Consider the following 27,523-nt stretch of genomic DNA (forward strand, 5'->3'; position numbering starts at 1 on the left):
GTCACCACCACAGCCACAGCCACAGGAGCGGTACCAGACCCAGGGACTCCTCGCTCCTCGTCTCATTTTTTAAACATAACCCATATGAATGTTTATTTTTTAATGACATATCCCCGCCCGTTTTTTTAATCGGCAACAACGTACGTGGCTCGTGGAACGGGGCGGTTATTAACTAAAACAAAGCGGACCCTCATAACCGTTTTAGCTAGCCGTCGATAGCGATAACCGTTGAATTTCTTGAAAATCGGGACACTTTCTCCGGGCAAATGCTGCTTTGAATCGTCGGAAACTGTCTTAAATCGCCGGGATAAGGTGAGTACTGCCATTGTAACCCACATTCGTCACATTTAATCGATCTGCCATGTTGTGAGACCAGATGAAACACAATGTAAACGACAAAAGGGGAGAAGCGAGGAATGCCTTGTCTTGTCTTCAGGGGGCAAAAACTTTGGGTGTGGATTAACGTTATAAGCCTAACTAAACTAACGTTAACGGTTGAAAAGCTGTTGCTTTCATTACGTCCGGGAAACGGTTCACTTTCATTAACCGTTGAAAAACTGTTATATTCATTCACGTTCGAAAAACTGTTAACTTTACTTTTCATCAACGTTCGAAAAACTGTTAGTTTCATTAACGGTCGAAAAACGGTGACTTTCTTCTATTCAGAGTTCATACAAAAACGTTTTTTTTTTCAACTGTATCTCATGTTTAATGTTGGTATAACGTTATTTCATTTCCACCTACATCGCTACTAAGCCTCCTTGATGAATCTTGATTTGGTTATTGAAGAGAAAGTAGGCCAGACACAGGAGAGCAGCTTTTAAACGGCCAAAGAGGGCAGTGTGGGTGATTGAAAACATGTTAAGATGAGCATGATTTATCAGTTTTGGATAACTATTAACACCAGTTATAATCAAATTACCCTTCATCCTTAACGCTAAAGACTGTCACAGAAGATATTTACAGATTTAAAACGTTAGATAGCCTACCTCCCACACATAGATCACAGAAGTTGGTATCTTTCACACTAAGATGAAGCTGCCGTGATTAGTCATTTTATTAATAGCACATTACTTGATAATCAGATAATCATGATTGTTATGTTTTCAAAGGTAAAAGTGGACAATAGCTGCTGGTATGCTACCATCTTCTCAGTTGTGATGATTTGATGCTTTGTCCTTGTCAAACATGAAAGTCAATATCTTGAGGTTTTGGACCATTCCTCTGTTTCATACCTCTCAGATAAACACGAGTAAAGAAGAAAAACAAACAACTCTTTTTGTAAATTAAAGTTGGCAGACATCTGAGTGAATGAACTAAAATGGGTAAAGGATATCCTGAAACAAACCACAGCTGGACCCGGCTGCATTATTATTATTATTATTATTATTATTATTATTATTATTATTATGGACTGTATAAACTACGAACTGTGGCTGAAGATACAGTAAGGCTGCGGTGTCTTAAAGCAATCCAGGTTGGTTAACCAGAGTCTAGTCTACAGTGTCTTGTTTAGGCCTTGCCCACAGCTCTGCTTCAGGAGTATGCAGCTGTTCAACAAGATGGGTCTTGCCTGCCTCATTCACTTCCTGTAAAGGAACTGTAGCCTGGGGGGGTGTTTTTTCTTCTTCTCCTCCCTTGTGAATCTTTAGGAGAGGCTTGATTTCTCAGGGTTAAGTTAAACTTGTAATCTGCGTTGCCCAAGTTCTTGCTGCAAGACCTTATTTAGTGACATGGGAATAAAAATGGCAGGGTTAATTACTGGTCTGGCCGGGCTTAATGACATAGCAACAGTGCTGTATCGAGGTGTGAAAACACACATGTTTTTGATCTTGTGCGGACAATATAAACCAGGCCTGGTGGTTCTAGACATGAGGGGATACATAACATGTCTGTATGTAGCGTGGAGCGAGCTCCCTGTAGATCACTGAGTCACTTCCCTTAGTTACATTGTTGTGCTGTTTAAACACAGTGACCAGTGCTTGTCTGGGAGCTAGGAGTGCCTGGGACACTTTGAAGGGTCCTGTTAAGCATTACTCAACTCCTGCGCCTTATTCCAGCGTATCACACATGAGTCACGGATGATGACGCTGGCTCGTCCGGTGATGGCCGGGCGAAGCGCGTGGGAGTGGGGTGTAATTGAGGATATGTTATAATGGCTTAAACATTATCCCCTCCATCCCCTTGTATGGAACTGTGGCAAAATGTTAAAATGTTGAAACTCAAGTCTGGAAACACTGGGTTAAACTGATTTTAATTTGTAGGCGTTTGATTGATATTGTTAGCAAATAGTTGTTTATCTACCCAGAAGTCATGGAGCAACATTGCAGTTGTGTCCTAGCCACCTGATGAAGGTAAAGACAGCTATCTGAGTGGAATATGTGTCTCTTTAGCTGCTAAATGCTTCACTGTTTTCACCAGCTAGTTGCTAACTGAGTCTGTCTGCTGTTTGCCGGTGAGCAGGCAGTGGACAGTGGGATTTTACAGCCGTGTCACTGGAAACAGCTGCCTGCTGCGGCCATTTGCTAGCACAGCAGTGAGAGAAAATCTCATTATAAAGATCTGTATGGCCGAAGATAGCTGCAGGGTCTCGTGATAATTCGCCGTCGGTTCATCTTCATGAGCGAGAGCGACCCCGTTGCAAATAAGTCTCATTGTGTTCACTTTCCAATCATGAAAATATCAATTATAGCTGGTTTATTATGGGCATACTTTTGCAGATGTAGTTTGTTTCCATGTCACCTGGGTCAGAAAATGCTTTAAAGTTAAAAACAAGAGAAATCCCAATGAGGAGGTGACGGAAGTCTATTATGTTTTTATATTTGTCAAGTAATTATGTTATGCTAATATGACTTTCAACTGTTGGTCAGACAAGAACAAGTGAATAAGGACATTTTGTTGGACTTTTTATTTATTCATTTTTTTATTATTATTTATTATTATTCTTTATGGTCTGTACCTTTTATTGGACAGTCATCTAATGACGTCATCCCCCCTGACCTAATGCAAATTGTTGTTGGCATTTTACAGAAGATAATTGTCCGTTGGGTTTTTCTTAATTAATATTTCAGGCCATCTTCTTTTATCAGGGGATTCGGTGGATTTTCTGAGCCAAAAATATCCTACTCTCTCTCTTACTCAAACTGACAGAATGATTTCAGGGTGAAGTCAGAGAGCAGTGGAAAAAGCAGCCCATATTTCAGTGACGTAGTTTTTGCAACGCCACAGTATGGAGCTAGTTAAGCTGGAATGCGTTATCTCATCTCTCTGAGGACGACTGGAAGGTCAGGATCTCCTCCATATGAAAGAAAAACCCCCAAACAGGTCATTCAGTACATTTTTGACAACATAAAAATAGCCCAGCAGACGGTTAGACCACTAGGGAGTTTGCATTAAAAATATGCACAATATTAGGGGAAAAGGACAGGAACTCCTTTCACACACATTTTTTTCAGTCGGATGCGAGTCGTTCAAAACGTGAACATCAGATTTAGCACGTTTAATCTTTTTGAACACATGTTTTGTCTCAAAAACAAACAGACTTCACTTTTCAACTCTCATCTAGACTGACGGCCCTCTTTGTCCAGTCTCTGGCCTCGTGGCAGATGTGAGCAGGACAGAGCAGGTATTCCCGTCTGGGTTGGGTTTCCTCCAAACATGCTGTGCTTGCAGTAGGAAGCGCGCTCTTCTTCCTGATAGTCCAGCGGCGGCCCTGTTTGGGAGATAATGGTCCCTGCCGGCCTGCCTGGCTGCCTGGCTGCCTGGCTGGGTGGGGTTTAATTAATGAAATGGATGCGGACTCATGCTGAGTTGTTTGGGGACTTTAATGGACTGAGAGTGGACTGTGACTTCCAGCAGCAGGTGGGGGGCCGGCTGCTCGACCGGGTGGCAAACAGAGCTAGCGGACTGCCAGATGACTCACCCAGCATGGATAATGTTGACTTGCATTGAGGACCACCCCTCACTTTTACTGTTGCTGCTCACACCGAGGTTGACACATTTCATTTTGACTGCACTAGATTGGATCATGTGTCACGAGTCGACTGAGACGTGCACAGAAACGACCAAATAGTTTTTTACTCATGAAGCTGTTGCATCCTGACAGTGAGATATGGCAGTGGTCAGAGTTTTACACTACATAGTTTAGAGCCAGTCCATTAACAAAATCCATAAAAACAGTTGAAGAAATGTTGAAGAAGGAGAAAAACACTTTCAAAATGACCTCACTCCAGTTTGTCATTAATTGTACATACATAGTGTCACTGCATAGTTCAGTTTGCTACAGGTTGTTTAAAGTGAAGTAGCCATAGTTGGTCAAATAATCAATAGTGGAAATACCGTTGATAACAGTCAGATTCTTCTGTATAGTGAAGTCTCAGATGTGCATTAGCGTTTACATTTGCACATGGAGGTCTGAGTAATTAACGTGCACTTCTCTTTTCTTGATAAAAAAAACTGAGGCACTCGTTGGGGTTAGTGAAGCACAGTGTGGTTAACCTCTACTCGCATTAAACAAGGAAGCACTGAGACACCAGCTAGAGTTGTGGTGGCAGCTTTTACAGTTGGTTCACATTGTTTACTTCCAGTCTTGTCCGATGCTTGCACACACTGCTTTAGCATTGGCTGCTACTAGTGTTTTACTAGTTTACCGACTGTAGGTGCAGAAATGTTGTGTTTAAGATATTCTAGCTTTTTATTTATCATAAAGAAACTTGACCCAGCCTTCCTTCTTACACACATCATAAACTCATCCATAAGGGAAAACATTATGTTGTGGCCTAGTGTTTTTTAATAGTTTTCACATTTGTAGTCTAAACAAGGACTTTGTGAAGCATTACTAAACATTCACAGATGTGCTCTGCCCCACTTTCACACAACACCGGCCTTGTCTGTGTTAAAGGTCTATGAGCCACACAGAGGGGTCAGGGCAGAGCCTAGCAACATAATTTGTCCTTAATCACATAATACACTTCTTTCACCTGAGCAACAGCCACACGTTAACTAAATATTCACCCACAGATAATGAGACTTTGTTCCAGCTGAGGACATTTCAGTAGCAGTGTAAATCTAAGAGACATAAAAAAAAAAAAAAACTATTGGACCTCATTGTGTTGTTGTGTCCATGAATGTCAGTGAGTGGCCCCATCAGGAGGAAGTCTGCACTGCACCACCTTCAGTGCATAGAGGAAGGGGTAAACAAAGAAGTAGTGGTGACACATGTCGACACAGTCAAAGTCCTTCTCATGCACCTCCTGTTTTCTAGTGGGACTGCATCTGAACCTGGTTTGCAGGGAAAACCCCAGACCTCTGTAAGTGAAAGGATAATTTATTTTTGAAAAAAAAACACAACAGCCAGGTGTTCAACACAAGCTGCAGGAGTCGTGCTCAGCCCCAGACAAATCTATTATGAAGAATGTCTTCCAACAGCTGCTGGAAACTCAACCCTGTCACAGCGCCGTCAGCTTCACACAGGTCAGAGGCGTTTTGATTCAATCTGCCGTCTCTCTCTCTCTCTCTCTCTCTCTCATGTAAATTCACACAGAAAGAATCAAGTCCCTGTGCGTCCGACATCTCCCTCGCCTACTTTAATTGTGCCGTTCCCGTGACTTTTCTGTGGTGAATGAGAGACACAACCGTAACCTTTGATGGAGAATTAGGAAGAGATGTTTGAGAGATTAAGTCATTAGTTGTTCGCCTAACAGGCAAACTGCACTTTCAGCTGCTACATCAGACAAACCCCTTTTCAGAAATCACAGCTTCTACTAAAACCTGCATCAGTTACACAGCGCCTGCTCGGCTGTGACTGAACCTCTACTGCCGGTTTATAGGCAGAACAACCACGATGCCTCCTCCTTGTTCCATGTTTGTACCTTTAATAACGCAAAATGGGAGGTGGAAAAAAAAAAAGCTGCAACGCTCCCACCTCAGCAGCATGATTTTGAAATAGCTCTCTCTGTCTTTTTACTATCTCTGGTTGTATCTGGCCATCGTAGACAATGCTGCACATCAGCGAGAACTGATTGATGGTTTTAATCAGATCAGCACAATCTGTTTACAAGTTGAGACATGGAGGAAAACCTGGTATTATTGCATCTCACTGTGAGCGGTTGGTAAGAATTTGCCCTCTGCACTCATTCAGTACGTTTACATGACGGTTGAAAGAAACAAATTAACCGTCTACAACTGGACAACTAAAGTGCATGTAAATGTGTTAGTCCAAATAAGACTGGACTTCCCCAGATACGACTAAAACACCCAGATAATGCGATTTGGAAACCTATTTTCTTCTGCATGTATTCGCCTTCATCTGACTGAAAACTGGACAACGCGTGGGCTCATGCTTCACAACAGCAGAGATGGACAAAGCACAAAGTTTAGCCTTGATAACGGCCCAAACCCGGCCAAAACAAAAAAGAAAGAAAGAAAGAAGAAGCGCCTGAGCTGATATGTCAGTGCCAATTCAGTACAACTAGTGAGAAGATGTGTTTTGTATTTAAAACAAGGTAATTTCCTTATATTTTCAGCCAGAACCTGACCTGGACCAGCGCGTCAGGTCGGGAACTCAAAGTTATTTATATCCAGTTATTTACTAGGTGACAGAAAAGTTATTTGGGAAAATCGATTATTCAATTTTCCCTGTTGCAAAACGTACACTGGGACAAGGACCGAACTCCGACGAGACGCCCAACTGCTGTGCATGTTAACACACCGACTGATTTCCATTACGGTAGACCAGAGTTTGTCAGACAGAAATGTGGTCCTCCCTTAATTTAATGTGTTCACTAGTGAAGTCATGTTAGAAGGATTACTGATGTTACTTAAAATATTGCAAAAGGATGTTTCAAGTTTAACTTTATGCCTTTTGGAGATCATTTAATCTTCCACTTGCGTAACTGCACAGAAATTTTGACTACTGGTGTCCAAACTTTTTGCATGATGCCACTGTGTACTTGCAGTTTGACTTAAAATGCATCTGACAGAAACAGTGAAACACATAAAACTCAAACACAACCTTGTTTTAAAGGTTAGTGTTTAAGTTTCTCACTTCAGTATTCATCACATTCAGTTTCCGTTTGGAGTTGTTGTTCCAGTGGAAGTGAAGAGCCAGGGTGAGCGTAGCTGGAGCTCATTCATTAACAGAAATCTGTCAACACACAAGCCTCTATTTGTAATATCTGTTGGCGTGCCTGAAGTTATTTCTTGTGATGACTTGTTTTGTCTGATCAACTCTTTCAAATCTACACGTGAAAGCTGTAAATCTCCACGGCAGAGCCAAAACTGAAACCTAAATGATTAATATCAATCAAGTAAAGATTTATTTGTATTGGCCTTTAAAACAGCCCGAAGGGTGACCAAAGTGCTTTATACAACAAACAGTGAAAACAACAATAAAAAGCACAGAATAAACATAGCACAACAAAAGTATTAGCCTACATGTTTTGCTTATCATTTTGCCAGAGAGCTTTGCAATAAAATAACAATATGTTTTAAAATCAATAGTAAGAGATATTCCAGAAACAACAATAAAAACAGAGAATAAACATGGCACAACAGTCTTAAGTGTTAAAAGCCATTTTAAAAAGGAAGGATTTAAGGTCAGTGATGGTGAGCATATAATATAACTAAAATAAAAAGGAATCTAACTTTTCTATCTGATTCATCAACTAGAAATTTCACATAGAAGAAAACACATCTGGTGAATTATCAGTGTTGCAGCTTTATGCCTTAACATCTGGTTTTACCTCTCACCCAGGAAGGCCTTGCTTCGTGTAACGATACTCACACATCCATATTTGAGAGCAGCAGCAGCAGCAGCAGCATCCAGCTCTGTGTTAGTTACCTCTCCTGTATTGGAATCAGCCCTGGTTATTGTTAATAGAGGCTGTAGCATAAATGAAAATTGTGACGTTACCTTCCAGCACCGTGAAGACAAACCGTCCTCCGCAGTCTGACCATACAAAGTCATGATCGGACACAGTTTACTCTTCATACTCTAAATATTAGGCTCTCCAGGTCTGTCATTGGGAATCCTCCTAACGCCATAGCTGCTGCTTGACGATATCAGAGGGGGAGTTTCAAGAAGGTGGAAGACGTGTAAAAAAAAAGAAAAAAAAGAACAGTAAGCAAGGAGTCAATGGGGTTAGAGCAAACTGTCAACTCAGCATTACTCTGTGTTCAGATCCAACCTGCATCCAATCTGAACTCATGGCTATAAATAGGTCAAAGAAACAAACAAACTCCTTCTTCTTGCAGCAGGAAACATGCATTCAGGAATTGAGAAGACCTGGGAACATGGCAGCTCTGGGCCTTTACTTCATCATGGTTCAAACTGCTCAGAGGAGAAGTTTGAACACAGTCTGATAATGATTAGGTGCCTTTGAGGTTTCTCTCAGATCTTATCAGCTGTGACGTCGGCAGCTGATTTCTACATCCAACCGCTGACATTTCCTCGCCTTCACATAGCAATGTCCCGCGGATGTTTTTAAAGCTTGAAAGGGACTCATCAAATTTTCTCTCTTTTTTTTAATACTTACTTGCAAAGCTTCTTGCATTGCCTTCACAACAAGCACAATCAATCTTTCCAATCTCTTTGGATCTTTGTGCAATTTCTTCAAGTATAGGCTATACTCTCAAAGTAAACAACAAAAACTAATGAAAACAGACAAACAAGGCAAACTGTGGTATTACCCAAATTAGGGTCTCTAAGAGAGAAATAAAATAAATTAAAGATAAGATCTTTATTTGAAAGATCTGATGTCGATTCATGAAATCCTTAAATTGATCTTTTTAAGTATGCCGTTTCCTGTTCCTGTTTACTGTACTGAAGAGTTGCACTGTTTACTTCTGGAGTGGGCCATGTTAAATAATGTTGCTGCTTTTGGATACATTTTTAATGGAAACATTAATATTTTCAATCGACCAGGTTAGAGAGTTTCCATCTTTGAAAAAAATTGCAGCGTTAGTTCTGTGAAAATCTCTTTCACAACCAAGCAAAATTGGTATTAAAACTAAAATATCTATCGAATAGAATCAGGACCAGAATCGAAATGATCCAGTAAATCAGTCACACCCAGCCTTACCAGTAACTTTGATCAATTAAACACAGGTTAAGGATGATTTAAAAAAAAAAAAAAAAAAAAAGGCAATCAAGATGTAGATTAATGCAACAAAGCTGTACTGGGCTGTTTTGTTTTCAGAGTTAACAGAAATGCCAGTGCCTCTGCCTGGCATTTCAAGGCAGCGAGGACCCTAAATGCCTCCCAGTCTGTCAGCTCTCAGCAATTTGCAGCAGCCCGGGCCGTGCAGGTCGAGCCCCAGAGCACTTACACAAAAGCAGGTCTTCAGGAATGTTTGGGAGGAGCCTGAACGCTGTGGAAAGCCTCTCCCCAGTCGGTGTTGGTTTGAATTTGTCTTAATCATCTCGTTTGGTTTGTTGCTTCATGTGTTGGATGTTTCATCTTGCCACAAGTTCTTCTTATTTGTGTCGGGGGGTTTGGTTAGTTGAGAAACTCTGAGATGAACTGAAATGACCATCTGAGAATAATTTCTACAAAGTCATTGCATTAAAATTCACCCATAAAAAAAACAGAAGATCACATTGTGCCCTCATGTTGTTGTGAATTTTATCTGACTTTTTCTCAAGTCAAGTCACAGTTTATTCATAAAGCAAAACACCATCAGTCGGCCAAAGTGCTGCACAGTCATAAAAATACAATGCACACTATAATAATTAATAAAAACAATACAAGGAATAATAAGAACTCAATTTAAAACATCCTGTCATCCTGTCTGCCCCCCACCCCCACCCCCGTCCCCGCAGCACAATGATAACTATCACTAAAGTGCTTTAAGGAAACTGCATTTAAATTTGTCATTAGGCCTGGTTTCACAGGATGTGGTTGTTTTGAAAACTCTACCCTCTAACCCACACACACACACACACACGCACACGGCTGCAAACATATCACACCTTTTCACTGAGCTTCCACCACACAAACATTTTACTTCTACAACACTCAAACTTTACTGCAGAAACTATGAAGATAAATGATCAAATATCCACAGACACTTCAGATTTTATGAACTGGGCGATTATTTAACAAGGATGTAGGCTACTATTTTTGGGACGCTGCTGTTGACTCACGCACGCCACTTGGTTTCCTGTGTGTATCTACTGAGGGTAAATCCACAGAGACTTGGTCCGAGTTTCCGAGTGTGGGGATTGAACAGTGAAGGAAGTGTGTCACTGGGGTGTTTGGGGGGGGGGGAGTTTGAAACGGCCCGACCAAATATGGGAACGGACGCCACACACACACACCTACTGCACCTCTCTGTGTGTCTGTGGTTTCTGGAGTAGTGTGACCTCAGCTGGAGGATCTTTCTGCACAAAAAAAACTTCGTCAGCAAAAATGCTGATGCAGTGTTTTAAAGCTGCTGTCATACTTTTGTGTCTTTGCTTATTTTTTTGTCGTCGTTTTTTTCTGTGTTATGGCTGGATGGATGGTTTGTCCTCAGTACGGTGAAGACTGGAGGCGTCGATGCTCAACGAACCACAGTTATTTTTCCTCATTCATAGTCTTAACTACAGCAGCCTTAAAACTGTGAATTAAAGCTGCTGCTCTGTTAAAGTCATTACACGTCTGCTGCTGTTAGACTCATTATTGAGTAACGTCGCCGGTGAAGACCAAACATCTCAAGTGTAAAAATTCATCCGCTCTCTCCGCTTTACGCAACATTTTTGATTCAATCTCTGTTGAACTTTTCTCCGTCTTCCTGCGTCTCTTCCCCGTCAACTTGTAGCTGATAAGACCTCACAAACATGCAACAGCACGACAACCGCTTCTGAAAAACGCAGTCACAACTATGTAGTGAGTGTGTGTGTGTGTGTGTGTGTGTGTGTGTGTGTGTGGGGAGAGGGTCATGGATGAAGTGGCAGCTGACGCCAGCTGAGTATGAGGGGAAATCATTCCTCCACATTTGGATCAGGCAGAATGAGTAACTCCTCCTCTGACTCACCTCAACATGAAATCTGTTCATTAAAATGTCTCAAACTTAAAGTCGAACTGTGCAAGATTTTTATCTCGACTCTACTACATTTTTACCATAATTAAAGAGCTTCAGGGTCCTAGTGCTGGTTAAATCAATGACTTGTACCTAGTTCCAGGGAGGATGGAGGCTCTCTGCCTTCCACCGAGCGTCTCTTGGCTGAAAACCAACCTTGTAAGATCAGAGCCTCCGACCCGGTGTCCCAGCACCGCGACACAAACGCGGCTTGTAACCTGTAATCTCTTGTTTATGACAGACAAGACTACACAAATATACGTTATCCACCGCTCTATTGATTAATTTCTCACCAGCTTTGTTGTAAACAAATGCACATGACCGAGAGGAGGGTTAGCAACATCGGACTTGCATGCTTCTCCTTTAAAATGTGCAGCTGTGTTACATTGAATAATTGAATACTTGGTGAAAACCTGATATGAAGAGAGTCACTCATCATAACTCAATATTTTGGACGCACACCTGTCTCCAGGAAATAACCACTGAACTTCCTCCCCTCTCGAACCTGCATGAGCCTCTTGTGCACACATCCGTCGCACACCACAGCGCCAACAACAAGTGAACTCTCCACCTCTTAGAAACACTGCAGTCAGTTTGTTGTTTAAAAAAAGCCCTATAAGCTTTTCCTGTGTTTGCACACATGGCGACGGTGTGATCACACCTTGCAATGTTGAACACTTTGGTTACGATCTCTGTCAGTGATACACTTCACTTTGCAGCTGCAGGTTTAAACACTGACACAACAGACGATCTGTGTAGTTTTCCTCACTCTTGACCACATGTATGTTAGTGTATGTAGTAGTACTCAGTTTGTTTACTCTTGTCTTTACAGATGGATCTGAGGTTACTTTTAATAGCGTCATTATCAGCGGTCCTTGGAGGCAGCTGGGCACAGCAAGGTAAGAACACACACACACACACACACAGAGGTATTTCTCTGCTTTTCTTGTCTTTACTGTTAAATATTAGCTATTTCATAGTGTAGCATCTGTTAATGGTCACACTAGTGCAACACAGTTTTTACATGTTATTCACTGTTAAACTTTGGACGTCTCTAATTGTGTTGCTTTTATCTATCTATTGACTTACTCTGGATTAGCCCCCTCTTGTTTTTCAGACAAGTGTGTGGTTTTAAATGCACAATGCAGTGCAGTTAAAATATGGACTAAAACCTGCTCTCTTCTTTCTTCTTCTTTTTTTTTTTTACTTGGCAAATCCTGTATTTCTTCAATCAGGGTTTTATGGCTCTGTGGGTGAAGTCATTTGTTGGTGAACTGCCTCGAGCTGTTCTCAGCATGACTCAGTTTTCTCAAATGGGAAGAGGTTTTGTGCGTCGCAGCCAAAAAAAACTGAAGCTGGTTTGAGTTTGTGAACTAATGGAAACTGTTTTGTCATCTTTTAAAAAGGAACTCGTGTTTGTTTGTCTCTTTTTCTTTCAGAGGGAAGCATATGCATCAAAGCAAACGCACAGTCATGCGGGGATTGCATCCAGGTCGCCGAGAAGTGCGGATGGTGCGCGGACGAAGTGAGTCGAATCTCTGCAGTTATCGTCATCATCACATGGATGAAAAGATTAGATGTGTGAGCTGTGTGTGCAGTTCCTCTGAGTGTCCTCTGTGCTCTGTGTGGCAGTGTCTGCCTCCTGCACGCAGCTGGTTGTCATTATCTTATTCATAAAACAGCGCAAGTCCTAGATGAATCTCAAGAAGCGTAAGAAGAATGTCGTCTTTGACAAAAAAAAAGAAAACATCTGTGTGCAAAGTTAAAGCTCAGATCTATTTGAAACAAACAATGCCCAAAGATACTATGGTTTAGCTAGGAAAATATAGTTTCAATTGATTTAAAATAAGTTCACAAGCTAATAATCTGAGTCATCTGAAGAAAACGACACCATTAGCTTCAAAGTTTCCTCCTCATTAGGTTTAATGACCCTTTAAACTCCCCTCTGGTTCCCAGGTCTCTTTTAAAATTTCCATTGAATCTCAGACAAAAACCAAAAAACTATGCACAAGGTTCACAACTTCCACCGATACTACGAAAATATAGTTTTAATTGATGATTTAAAATAAGTTCCGAAAATAGAGAAAAGTTTTTCTTATTTCCTTAAAATATTTCCTGTCATCTGCACCTCTATGCACAAGGAAACAGACTTTTATACATAGCGTACTGTACATAAACCACAACTACTCTATAAGTTCACACACAAATGCAGAAGTGGCACTTAAAGAGTTCAGAGACTGGAGACTTGTTCTCTCTTTCCTTTCAACCAAAGACCAGTAACCACAACCACTCCAATTAATTGTAAACACAAGTTCTGCTGATTCTCGTCTCACAGTGGAAACTTTGGCCAAATTTTTCAGTTTAATTGGATGTTTTCTGGGCCCAAGACAAATATACATGAATGCTGAATGAACCAGACCACAGAACGGGGAAATACTGACTGACTGACAACAGCATCCACATTGTTTGTTCACTCCTTCACCGCTGGGATGTGTCCAGTGTAAATCAGAGGAACAAGGCAGTGCATTAGAGCAGTTGATACTGTGATGAGAGAACATGAGAAACCTGCTGTCACAGAAAAATAAATGAATGGTTTACTACACTTGTAGACACTCAGTGGATCCTGAGGAGCTCACATGGCACCACGTGGAATTTAGTCAGCGGTCATTAACTAAAAATAACACACGGTTTTAGTTAAAATTTGTTTTTTACAGAACTTTATATCTGCTTTTTAGTAAAGTGACATAGATTTCTTTCTTTTTTTTCAATCACCTCTGGATTACGGAGTATGAAAGATGAAACAAACATAAAACACAATCATCAAGAACAAAGCCTGTATACAATTATGTAAAATCAAGTCTCTCCTTATATGACAACCATTTCCCCCATCTTTTAACAAATAGGTCTTTTTTCACTTTTAACTTGTATGTAAGATCCCATCGCCAGTATATCGTCTATAATTGACATCCATTGTTTGTTACTAGGGGGCTCAGTCCTAAGCCAGTTTTTAGTAATGGCCTTCTTCCCAGCCACTAGAAGAATCTTGATCAGATATTGGTCTCCTATATGCACCGATCCATTCAAATGACCGAGGTACAGAACAAGACAAGATTTAGGAATCACATATCCCAACACATCGCAGAGAACTGAGTGAACATTCCCCCAGAAGGGCTGTATATTTGTGCATTTCCAAAAGATGTGTGTGTGATCTGAATCTATGTCGTTAAAGTGACACAGATTTCTGAGGTGAAATCGTCATTAAATCAACATCACTAAAAGTTCATGCTCCTCTTATCCCCCCAAAATATCACCTCTGTAAATTAACTCAGACTGTAGCACTTAACTAATTTGTCCCGACGAGTAAGGTTGGGCCTTGTGAGTCAGCTCACTCTGAAACTGGGGCTGGGTGTTTTTATCGATTTGGTTTATGTCAGGACAGAACTGTTGCTGACTAACATCCTTTCCTGGTTTGTGAAATTTCAACATGACTTAAAGTTTTAGGACAACATAATCAAATTACATGTGTTTTATTTGAGCAGACACTTGATGAACACTCTTGTCTCTTTGTCACCTCCTCCCCTGCAAAGTATTTTCAGAAAATAACAGTCTGGTTTCTCTGTTTTAAACCTTTCATATAAATCTTATGTGATCTCTATGGTGAGATAAAGAGGAGAAAAGGAAAGTCCCCTTTTTGAGGGTCATGTGGTTTTTCAGAGAATTAGGTCAAAGCATTATTTTTTTGTTTTGACTGAGTTCATTGTCTCAAGTATCTTGCTCCACTCTGACTTGTGGGACATCATGTGCATCCAATCTATATTCTTAACCAGGCCTCGGTCATCTGTTTCTGTTTGCCTGCTGCTGCTGCTGCTGCTGCTGGTGAACGATGACCTGAAAAAGAGACACAGTTTGAGGGAGTTTAGTGTAAAGATGGATCGACTTGCAGGGGCCTCTTCATCTTGGATGCTGTTAGATACTCAGTCATGTCAGAGAGCCTGAAACTGTATCTTTATCTGTTTTGGCATCGCAATCCATAGCTGAACCTATAATATGACGTTAATATTTTATGTTAAGTGCTGTTGTTCCTATATATATATATATATTTGTTGGTATTTATTGTTACTTTGCAAGTTGTTTCTTCTTGCTAGTTCCACCGAGACAAATTCCTCTGGTTTTCCAGATCCTTTCCAGATGTTTCTACACATAAATCTCATGTGAAAAAAGCCTCATGTTTTTCTGCATGGGTGATTTGTGTCAGTTGTGGTGAAATGTCTCATTCTATACACTTTTTTTTTTTTTATCCATTATGTCACAGATTAGATCCCTGCAGCAGCAAGAGTTGGCTGACTGACGCTCAGGGAACAAATATTAAGTAAATATTCACTCAAATCCTCATAACAACCTCTTTTTTTTGCTGCTTGGCAGAACTTCCTCACTCAGGGTGAATCCAAGTCGGCTCGCTGCGACGATCTGGAGTCCCTGAAGACCAGAAATTGTAACGCGAGCAAGATCGAGAACCCACGCGGAAGCATCAGAGTGGACAGAAACAAGGCCGTCACCAACCGCAAGAAGGATGTGGCCGAGAAGCTGAAGCCCGAGCAGATCACTCAGATCCAGCCCCAGAAACTCACACTGACGCTCAGATCTGGTAAAGACTCGACATCTACTGTACCTCTACATCTGCATCTGCATCTACATCTACATCTGCATCTGCATCTGCATCTACATCTACATCTACATCTGCATCTGCATCTGCATCTGCATCTACATCTACATCTACATCTACATCTGCATCTGCATCTGCATCTGCATCTGCATCTACATCTACATCTACATCTACATCTGCATCTGCATCTGCATCTGCATCTACATCTACATCTACATCTACATCTACATCTACATCTACATCTGCATCTGCATCTACATCTACATCTACATCTACTGTACATCTACATCTACATCTACATCGACATCTGCATCTACATCTACATCTACATCTACTGTACATCTACATCTACATCTACATCGACATCTGCATCTACATCTACATCTACATCTACTGTACATCTACATCTGCATCTACATCTACATCTACCAGTGGGAACTGTCTGGCTGAGAATACTGATTCTTTAGTGATTATAAATGTTGGTAGTTAGTTAACCAGCAAATCTGCCTCTCAACACAATAAACCATGAACAATGGCCACGGGTACATTATTTTTTAAAAATTCAGAATTAATAATAATAATAATAAATATTATCCTTCGAGTTTACATGGAAATAGTAATTCCGAATTGAGGTTTACATGGAAAACATGTTCAATCGCCTTTATTTAATTCTGCTTAATGTCTGGGGGTCGGGAAGGGTTCTGATTGGACAGGGTGTTTATGAGTTTATGTATTTATGTCTAGCGGAAGAAAACAAACTCCATCTCAGTGTGTGAGTGTGCGTGAAGTGAGCAGAGTTATCACCTAGACACACACACAGAGCAGAGAGCGTTGAGTCAGTTACGACGCATGCGTAGAACGACCAGAATAGACGTTTACCTGATCAAGGAGTTAATTAATTCGGATTTGAAATCGGAATAAACCAGCCACTTACTTGGGAATTAAGTTTAATTCCGAATAATCATTTTCATTTTGATGTGTTTACATGGTCTTTTTAAAGTGAAATTAATTTCTATTCTGAATTAAAGCTCTCATGTAAACGTGGCCAATGTGGCACCGGTGCAGGATTTAGTCTTGTATTTTATCTGTGGTCTCACTGCGTAATAAATGTGTCATGTTTTTTCTCTTTAAGGTGAACCCCAGACTTTCAACCTCAAGTTCAAGCGTGCCGAGGATTACCCCATCGACCTGTATTACCTTATGGACCTCTCCTTCTCCATGAGAGACGATTTGGAAAACGTCAAGAACCTGGGCACTGACCTGATGAGGGAAATGCAGGAGATCACCTCCGACTTCAGGATCGGTGAGAAAGCTTCGCCTCCACAGAGAAGCCGCGGTGTTAAGAATACTTCTTACGCTCCTGAGTGAATTATAAATTCTCCTTTTTTATTTTAAGGCTTCGGCTCCTTTGTGGAGAAGACGGTCATGCCTTACATCAGCACCACCCCGGCCAGGCTCATCAACCCCTGCACGGGGAACGAGAACTGCACCAGCCCCTTCAGCTACAAGAACGTCCTGAAGCTGACGGAGAACGGAGACGAGTTCAACAAGCTGGTCAGTCAGCAGCAGATCTCAGGAAACCTGGACTCTCCTGAGGGCGGGTTCGACGCCATCATGCAGGTGGCGGTCTGTGAGGTGAGAAGCAGAGTAGTAGTCGTATGTTTCAGTGCAGGGTATCCGCGGGGTCTTGAAAAGTATTAAAAGGTGATAAATCAATTTTGGGAAAATTAAGACCCTTAAAAAGTATTAAAAAGTATTTTCACGACTTTATGAAGTCTTAAATTTTGAGGGTATTTTTTCTGAATTAGCTGTCCAAGAGTTTGAGTCCTAAAAAACATTGTGAAAGTGTGTGAATTTATTCATTTTATCAAAAAACAAAGATGAACCAGTACATAAAAAAGAAAAGAAGATTGTTGTTTTTGTTTTTTGAGAGTGGAGCAATTTTTTATTTTTATTTTTTTGATAAACTTTGCCTTTGATTTCTTATCCCAGCCTATTTTGAATTCTGTTGTATCATAGTGGTCTATAGTCTTTATCACAAACTAAAACTGTTACGTTAAAAGTGTCACTGTTGTGATGTAAATGGTTACAGCTTGAAGTGGCGGTGAGGTATTAAAAATATTGAGACGGTATTGAAAAAGTCTTAAAAAGGTATTAGAATTAACTTCAAGATTCCTGTATATACCCTGCAGTGGTTTCTTCTGTCATCTCTAGTTTTTTTATTTGTTTTTTCCCCGTATCTTGAGTGTGTTTTTTTTTGTCTGGACCTCCACAGGAACACATCGGCTGGAGGAACGTGACTCGTCTGCTCGTGTTCTCCACCGACGCTGGTTTCCACTTCGCTGGAGACGGCAAACTGGGCGGCATCGTCCTGCCCAACGACGGGAAGTGTCATCTGGAGAACAACATGTACACCATGAGCCACTACTATGTATGTAGCTCATCGTTTATTTAATATGCTTAATGTACAGTCGGTACGGAAAGTATTCACACCCCCTTCCGTTTTTCACCATTTGTTATTTTGCAGCTTCATGTTAAAATCAATATGCAGATGAGCTTTAAGGCCGTATTTAGACAGCTGTGTGCCTTTCCAAATCATGTCCAAACTATTTAATTCAGCACAGCTGGACTCAAATGAAGGTGATGAACCATCTCAAAGATGGATAAAAGAAATTGACGGCACCTGAATGAAACTACATGAGTGTCAGAGCAAAGGGTGTGAAAACTTGTGTTCAGGTGATATTTCAGTTTTTCCTTTTTTAATTAATTTGCAAAAAAATTTGTGTTGTCATGACGGGGTAGTGAGTGTAGAGTGATGAGGGGGGGGGGGGAGTTTTTTCATTTCAATTTTAACATAAAGCTGCAACATAACAAATGGAAATTGGAGGGGTGTGAATACTTTCTGTACCCACTGTATCTACAGAGAGTTGACCGACTGTGTGAGATGAGCATGATCCAGATAGATAGATAGATATAGATAGATAGATAGATAGATAGATAGATAGATAGATAGATAGATAGATAGATAGATAGATAGATAGATATACTTTATTGATCCCAAGCTGGGAAGTTACTAATGGTCTCAGTTTCATATTCATGTTAAATGTTGTCTCTTACCAGACTAACTCTTTACCATTCAGTTCTTTAATTAATAATGTATGTTTATATGTGTGTGTGTTTCAGGACTACCCCTCCATCGCCCATCTGGTCCAGAAACTGAGTGACCACAACATCCAGACCATCTTTGCCGTCACTGAGGAATTTCAGCCCGTTTACAAAGTAAACTTCACTTTCTCTGCTCTGTGCTTCTAAAACAAGTTTTTTTTTTTGTTGTTGTTGTCTTTTTTTCATAAATTTTTTATGATTCCATATTTAAAGTGCGTATTTAAACTCTTTGTTTTGTCACTGTGTCTTGCAGGAGCTGAAAAATCTCATTCCTAAATCAGCCGTCGGCACGTTGTCCTCCAACTCCAGCAACGTGATCAAACTTATTATTGATGCTTACAATGTGAGTCAAACTGTCAAACTGTAAAGTCCTCTCATGATGTGTAACCGTCCCTGTCACTTATTTTCATTTGATCCAGTGTAAAACTTAAAATATATTGCGCTAAGTCCAATAATAAGTCAGTGAAGTTACTTGAATACTGTCTACCTAACCAAGTCACTCACAGATGACCGTCTTCAAGTGAGTGTTCAATCTCTCTGTCTTTTTTTTCCCCGTTGGACAGTCTTTGTCCTCTGAGGTCATTCTGGAGAACGGCAGGCTGCCAGAGGGAGTTTCCATCACTTACAAGTCCATCTGCAAGAACGGTGCCGTAGGAACTGGAGAGAATGGCAGGAAGTGCTCCAACATCTCCATTGGAGACGAGGTAGATACGATCATTTTTACTGCAATTCTTGGGAAAATGAAAAAATACATTTTTCAGTGTCTTGGCTCGGGTTTAACGCGAAGTTTGGTTTCTGGGGTGTGAAACTGCGAAACAACTCTGTCCTTTTCCTTTCCCACAGAGACAAAAGTTTCTCCAAAGTAAAGAAAAAAATTAGAAACAGTTCCCAAGATAATAATCCGAGTCATCTCAAGAAAACGACACCATTAGCTTCAAAGTTTCCTCCTCATTAGGTTTAATGACCCTTTAAACTCTCCTCTGGTTCCCAGGTCTCTTTTGAAATTTCCATTGAATCCCAGAAGTGTCCATCCCATGGTAAACCGGAGGTCATTAAGATCAAACCGCTGGGCTTCACTGAGGAGGTGGAGATCGTCCTCAACTTCATCTGTGACTGTCAGTGCGCCGCAGAGGGACAACCCAAGAGCGACCAGTGTCACGAGGGCAACGGGACCTTCGAGTGTGGAGCCTGCAAGTAAGTATGAAGCCAGGAGGGTTTGACTGGATGAGTGCTGCTGATTCAGGGTTCAGGGTTCCCACGAGTCCTGGAAAACCTGGAGAACCTGGAAAATGGTTGACCAATTTTCCAGTCATGGAAAACACATGGAAAATGAGAGAAAAAAAAAAAGTCCAAAGAAATGCCTATAAGAAAACTAGAGACTTTGAGTTGATGAGTGTTTCCAGTATTGGACTGCGAGCATGACGGTTTTCTCTGCTGAGTGACAGATAGAGGAGCAGCGGAGTGGGTTAAAAACAAAAACAACATGTTTGCGTTGTTCTATGATAAATTTGTCAAAATTTCTAAGCATGTAAGAGATTATTTCATAGGTTAGAGCCATAGACTGCACATCTAAATCAGACTGTTGGGGCCCAGAGAGGAATAAAAACATAGAAACTAAATGGTTAAATGTATAAAATAAGGTACAACTGTCGAAAAGAAAACTTCTCCAAAGCATGAATGGGACGGAAAATGTATTAGTGGATGGATGGATGGATGGATGGATGGATGGATGGATGGATGGATGGATGGATGGATGGATGGATGGATGGATGGATGGATGGATGGATGGATGGATGGATGGATGGATGGATGGATGGATGGATGGATGGATGGATGGATGGATGGATGGATGGATGGATGGATGGATGGATGGATGGATGGATGGATGGATGGATAGAAAGAAAGAAAGAAAGAAAGAACAAACAAACTTTATTCATCCTAAAGGAAATTGTTGCTCCAAAGGGAAATGTGCAAGGAAGATTAATAGGATACAAAGAGGAAATATATGATAACATATTTCCTACAATGTCTAAATCAATAGAATATACACTACAAGTGCAAAGGGAGCAACCTAGACATAGGTTAAATACTGTCCTACATAATAATTTGAGTGCATAACTTAATAATGATATAATACTAATGCAAAAGGGCCAAAACATAATTTAATAACATGTCTGTCAGACTGTAGCAGCTGAAATGTCCTGGGAAATGATTTGAAGAAAAGAGTGGGAACCCTGTTGTTATGTTCATTCTGAAATGTTAAACCTCTTTGTCCTCTGTCTCAGGTGTAATGAGGGACGTATCGGGCGTCTGTGCGAGTGCAGCAAAGACGAAGTCCGGACAGAAGACCTGGACGCCAACTGCAGAAAAGACAACGGGACAGATATCTGCAGCAACAACGGAGACTGTATCTGCGGCACCTGTGAATGCAAGAAGAGGGAAAACCCAGCTGAGGTCTACAGCGGAAAATACTGCGAGTGTGACAACTTCAACTGTGACCGGTCCAACAACAAGCTCTGTGGAGGTGAGCACAGTGTGATCAATATGATGTAAAACACTCAGCTGGTTTCACTGAGAGCCCTGTGGTAACCTTTACCATGACCTGTGCTTCACCAGGACACGGGCGCTGTGAATGCAGGAAATGCATCTGTGACGCCAACTACACCGGCAGCGCCTGCGACTGCTCTCTGGAGACCTCCACCTGCCTCGCCAAGAACGGACAGATCTGTAACGGCCGTGGGACGTGTGAATGTGGCGTCTGCAAATGCACCAACCCCAAATTCCAGGGTCCAACCTGTGAGGTCTGCCCCACCTGTCCTGGCGTCTGCACCGAGCACAAGTGAGTCTGAGACTTTCATGCATGATTTTACACTCGGATTTAAAGCAGAAGTAAGCGATCCGGTTGTTTTGGCTAACTTCCTGTCAGCAGATGGAGTTAGCAGTCCCCGCGCTCGTCCCTACGTCACCACATTCACGCGCATCCCTTGGCTGCACACACAGAGAGGACCGCCCCTTTATGCCGTTCTCTCTCCTCATTGGATAAAGGTTGTAGGATACAAGGAAAGTTTTCTCCTCGGCTTACAGCAGAGCAGAGTGACTGACAGACCTGTGTTTCAGACCAAACACTCTATAGAAGTGATTGCTGTCGGAAGATACAACTATTTAAGACTTATATTAACACAAATATTCACCTTATTTCTGCTTTAAGTGTGTGCAACGCATTATTAAAAACTGGAAGGAGAGTGGATTGGCCACCACAGAGTCCAGACCTTAACCCCACTGAGAATCTTTGGGATGTGCTGAAGAAAACTTTGCGCTGACAGAGGTCCGACCCTCCCATGATCAACACATGATCTTGAAAAAAATGAATGTAACTCTGGACGAAAATAAATGTTGTGACAGTGCAGAAACCAAATCGAAACAATGCCACAGTGAATGCGTGCCGTAATCACAGCTAAAGTGTGTGACTGTTTGTTTTTTTGGGGGGGGACGGGCAGTGTATTTTTAAAATGGAGGCAATGGCTCTGCCTCAAGGTATCTCAGTCATCTCGGTGACTATTCACCTGTGCATTCTGACACCGGTTTGAATATACGTAACACGGTGGAGAGTTAATCGACCCCCCTGTCCGTGTCTCTGCAGAGACTGTGTGCAGTGCCGAGCGTTTGAGGCTGGCGAGAAGAAGGACACGTGCGAACGGGACTGCAGCTACTTCAACCTGATCAAGGTGAAGGACCGCGACAGGCTGCCTCAGCCCACAGACCAGAGTTTCCCTCTGACTCACTGTAAAGAGCGGGACGCCAACGACTGCTGGTTCTACTACACCTACGCCATCAGGAACGACACCAAGGAGGTCTACGTGGTGGAGAACCTGGGTAAGACTAAATGATGCCCCAGAAATTAAAACCTGGCTGAATATGATGTCGTTTGTTTGTTTGACTGCATCATTATATTTACCATGATACTGATTTCCTCTCAACAATCTTTACTCCAAGTTACATTTTGTGGATTTAAACAACTAGCTCTATGGCGCCATTTCTTCCATTATATCCTGTATTTATGTCTCATGCATAATACACAGCCCTGTATGTGACAGTCACATGCCAAGACACACAGCAGTTTACCCTCTAAAAGCAAAAAAATGACTACTAGCAACAGATTGTGATTATAAAACATGCAGGTTTCAGATTTTTTTCAAAAACACAGCTATGAGACACCTTTTTATGAGGAAGGAAGTGCATTTAAAGCATTTTGTTGGGCCTCAGGCTTTCACTCAAGACATTTTAATAGAGTTTAATGTAAGCAGAGCTATGAGTTTTTACAAGAAAACGCCACATGATTCCATATTAAAAGTCCTCACAGTCAAATATTTGACTCATTTACAGGTTTGTTCATCTCGATAACAAACTGAGATGCAAAACCCCTCATATCGGACTGTCAGAGCTTTCCCATGGTTGATCTAACAACCCAAAATAAACCAAATGATCTGTCAGAGACACATTTTCTATTTCGACAATTAAGGTTATATATGTTATAATATAAGATGAGAACATTTTTCTTCTCATCATCGGCTGATGAAACCAAATCTCATCTGGTTTTCTTGTGTGTGTGTGGTGTGTTTCAGAGTGCCCGGCCGGACCTGACATCATCCCCATCGTGGCAGGTGTGGTGGCGGGCATCGTGCTCATCGGCCTCGCGCTGCTGCTCATCTGGAAGCTGCTCATGATCATCCACGACCGCCGAGAGTTCGCCAAATTCGAGAAGGAGAAGATGAACGCCAAGTGGGACACGGTGAGCCAATCACACCAGCACCAAAACCAGACCAGAACAGACCAGAGCAATAACTCTCTGAAACGCTTTTTGTCGGTTCACAGGCTTCATTGTCTTTCACAGTGCAAATAAATGTCGGCTGCTGTTATTTCAGCTGCTGCACAGCTGCACCAAAGATTATATAAATTTACTCAGGGAAAGTAATAAAGCAGCTGTCCCTAACGTCTGAAAAGATTGAGGTAGAATCATTTTAGCCATCCTGCTGCTCTGAAGTTGTCATTTTTACGTGGATATGAAGTAGAAACAGAGCAGAGAGGACCTGGCTGCAGCTCACTGACTGTCCTTGATCAACCTGAGCTCCATGCTGCTGTGTGAGGGAGCGGCCTCCTTCTCCTCCTCAGCTGACAGTGCTGCCTCTCTCTGTCCAACCGGCACAACTGCACAACCATAAAAGGCAATGAAGCCGAGAAAAGAGGAGGGCTGATGATGGGTGACCGACCGCTGCTGGAAAACTACGCTGCTTCCTCACTCCTGTTTGTTAGTCACAGGGATTCATCACAGGCGGTTACCACATTTACTTTAATAGAGATTCAGTAAGACAGGACAGAGAGTTCCTCCCTGGTGTAGAGTAACCTTGTTTTCTATGTAGGGATTTAACTTGTAGCTCTTAGGAATATTTTTAGTGTATTTCACTTTATTTCCTGAGCTTATCTGGTCTAATTTCCATCAAAAACACTTTTTTATTCCCAGTTTGTACCTGAGGGAAACTGTGGCTCTTTTGTTCTCGTGTTTTTTGTGCCAACAGTGAAAAGGATATTCAAGTGAAATAACAACATAGACTGAAATGTAACAAAGTTTACAGGAAATAGGGGGGAAAAAAACAGGAAATTTGTCAGTACACGTGATTATAAGCATGTTAAGGATGGGAAAAATAGAATGGAAAACCATAACAACACTAGAAATATTATTAAATACTCGTTATACTTCTTCCTTTATCTTTCCTGCTGTGCTGAACATCTTTTCCTCAGACGTTCTTTTGTTCGTCCCTGTGCTTTCCACTGTTCCTATTCATTTCTTTTCCTCCTGTTTCTTCTCTTTCTCTTATTATCTTCCCCCCTTTTTCTTTTCCTCCATGTTAGCAAGGAAACCCCATTTACAAGAGTCCTATCAACCAGTTCCAGAATCCCAGCTATGGGAACAAAGCCGCTGCTCTTTAGGTGCAAGTTGGTATCACTCGCATGAGCTGTCACTGACGGCATGTTGTGACGTTAGTGTGATTAACCAGAGGTGCCTCGTCATGTTGAAGTGGATGGATGTTGCTAAAGTTGGTTTAAAGGGATAGTTCAACATTTTGGCAAATTCTCCTATCACCATAACCCCCTATAGTCATAGCAGTAGGTTCATCACCTTTAATTATCGGTGCATGTTGTTTTGAGATCGGCGGGGCAGAGCCGTGAGCTGCTCAGTGAACACAATGGAGGTGAACGGTACAGGTCCCCTGTCCCTCATCAAACTCATCAAATACACAATCCAACAACTCCACAACGCTCTGGTGGACAAGTTGTGACCTGCACATTCACCACGCTATCAAATAATCATGTAACTAGGGCTGACCCAAAAGAATCGAAGCTTCGAAGCTTCATTCGTTGCCATGGTAATCGATCATGAAGTTTTTTTTTCCTTTTTGGTTCTCATCGGCAATTGTTACATTGAAATGAGTAGGTAGGCTATTGGCATCCTGGAAACCTGCCTGATTTTGGAGACATGCTGTTTTTGTTTGCCATATATAAGCTTCGATTTTGATCGATTTTTTTGTCCACGAATAATCGATTTTCTAAATATGATAATCGGGACAGCCCTACATGTAACGTTACGAGACAAAGTTGTTTTGGAGGCAAATTCAGCCGGAACGACATTCCAGACACGGCTGCTGGGCGGAGTGATTTCAGAAGAGAAAGTAGTTCTGAGTATTTGCTTCCTGTGTCGTAACGTTACATAATTATACATGATTATCTCATAACGTGGTGAATGTGCAGGTCACAACTTGTCCACCAGAGCGTTGTGGAGTTGTTGGATTGTGTATTTGCTGAGTTTGTTGAGGGACAGGGTGTGTTCACTGAGCAGCTCACGTCTCTGCCCCGCTGATCTCAAAACAACATGCACCAATAATGAAAGGTAACGAACCTACTGCTATGACTATAGGGGGTTATGGCAATGGGCGAATTTGCCAAAATGTTGAACTATGCCTTAAATAATATTGAGAAGAAATGAAGCCCATCTAACACGTTTGACCATGAGCTTGTTGCGTTTGTTTTTCCTGCTGTACAGCCTGATGGGAAACTGTTAGTGCTACTGAAATGGAGTCTTTTTTTTTTTTCTTTCTTTTTTTTTTTGTCACAGCTGTTTGACTCACTCTCGTTGTTTGTCTCTCTTCCTTTAGGGTGAGAATCCAATCTACAAGAGCGCCGTGACAACCGTCGTCAATCCAAAGTACGAGGGCAAATGATGGAGCTGTGCCTTCATTGTGACAACACTGTATGGAAAAAAAGATAAAAATGGGGGCCGCGGGGCGAAGGGAGGGACGGGTTTTTATAATGCTCTCACTGTTTGTTTCTTTGTTTGTTTGTTTTTGTTTTTTGTTGTTGTAGCCACCCAAAAAAGATAGCAATGCATTTTGCCACTATTTCAGTTTGTTTTACTAACTTGGTTTATTTTCTATGCATCGTCTGAAACGTGTACAGTCTGTGTAAATGTGGGGTTTTTATATTTTATTTTATGCCTCTGCAGAACTTGAGAGAATGTGTTTTTTGAACGGATGTTTCCTTTTCTTTCCTTTTTTTTTTTTTTTTTTCTTGTCCCGCCATCACAGGACTGGCTTTTTTTATTTTTTATTTTGTGATAGAGTAGAAACATCAAGCCATCAGTGTTTTCGTTGAGGGTTTAATCGGATGTCGATGATAATAATGGGCAACAAATGAAGTGTTCCTTTCCATATTTTCCACGTCGTGTACCATGTTGATCGCCGGGACCAGACTTCTCGATCGGTGATTCAGAACCACAGGAGGACAAAAGTGTTGACAAAGTGTTTTTATTTTGTCCAAAGTGTTTTGACTGAGTAGATTTCACTTCTTCTTTGGATTGAACTCTTCAAATGTAGCACCAGGTTGGCCGACGTGTATGGCAACGAATTGTGTACAGTTATGTTTCGGGTTCTGTGTAAAGCCATATTATGTATATTCACAGAACAGGGATGAAGGCGTTAGTTTTTTATTTTGTTTTTTTTCTCCAAGTGACTTAACCCATTTGAACAATCAATTGAAATGTATGTTTATCTACAAAAGATATTTTCTCTGGCTGCCTCTCTAGCTGAGAGAGCATCAGTGTACAGTAGTATTACTGTTTGGCTCCAGGTTTTACTTGCTTAATTTAAAAGCCAACTCAGGTCCTTAATTCTTCACAGCGATGCCAAATACGCAAACCTGCCTTATTTGCTAACTAAATTTTCTTATATTGAAATGCCTTGTTTTTATTTCTAGAATCTAAACTGGGAGAAGAGGTCCCAGTTTTTTGTTTTTGTTTTGCTTCGTTTTTCTTTATTTTTCTACACATGTCAGTTATTCCACTCAGATATTTGATGGTGCCTCGATCAAACGTTTTGTACTGAACAGAAATGGGAGTGGATAATATCCTGTTTAGTCAGTTTTAAAGATCAGTGGAGACGGAATCATCTCTAGATCTCATGAATCTTTAGTTTTTGTAAAGAAAAAAAAAAAAAAGGTTACACCTGTCACCGTTGTTTTAAGTGCCTTTTTTAAAAATTCAACAACACGTTCACATTTGCAATTCTGTATTTCTGAAATTATTTA

General features: G+C 41.2%; 1 protein-coding gene across 2 annotated transcripts; it reads left to right on the plus strand.

Annotated features, from left to right (window-relative positions):
• LOC311000834 (integrin beta-1-like) lies at positions 1-27,523 on the plus strand. Of its 2 annotated transcripts, XM_083991691.1 has the most exons (17): positions 1-312; positions 11,894-11,960; positions 12,501-12,586; positions 15,484-15,706; positions 16,857-17,027; positions 17,121-17,359; positions 18,000-18,155; positions 18,908-19,003; positions 19,143-19,232; positions 19,453-19,593; positions 19,881-20,083; positions 21,175-21,413; positions 21,506-21,728; positions 22,530-22,762; positions 23,512-23,678; positions 24,797-24,874; positions 26,098-26,194. In XM_083991691.1, the coding sequence occupies exons 2-16, from the start codon at positions 11,894-11,896 to the stop codon at positions 24,872-24,874; spliced, it is 2,412 nt and encodes an 803-aa protein (XP_083847817.1). In that variant the 5' UTR covers positions 1-312; the 3' UTR covers positions 26,098-26,194. The 2 variants fall into 2 exon arrangements, with proteins under 2 accessions (XP_083847817.1, XP_083847818.1); XM_083991692.1 differs by lacking the exon at positions 24,797-24,874 and having other exon boundaries at positions 26,098-27,523.

This window comes from Trachurus trachurus (genome assembly GCF_905171665.1).
Source record: "Trachurus trachurus genome assembly, chromosome: 17".
Lineage (NCBI taxonomy): Eukaryota > Metazoa > Chordata > Actinopteri > Carangiformes > Carangidae > Trachurus > Trachurus trachurus.

What these genes read in the sequence shown, in the direction of transcription:
- LOC311000834 (XM_083991691.1), top strand. Translation starts at nt 11,894, where the DNA reads ATGGATCTGAGGTTACTTTTAATAGCGTCATTATCAGCGGTCCTTGGA. An exon ending in GCGGATGGTGCGCGGACGAA is followed by an intron (nt 12,587 to 15,483) that starts GTGAGTCGAATC and finishes GCTGCTTGGCAG; the next exon opens with AACTTCCTCACTCAGGGTGA. An exon ending in AATTTCAGCCCGTTTACAAA is followed by an intron (nt 19,004 to 19,142) that starts GTAAACTTCACT and finishes TGTGTCTTGCAG; the next exon opens with GAGCTGAAAAATCTCATTCC.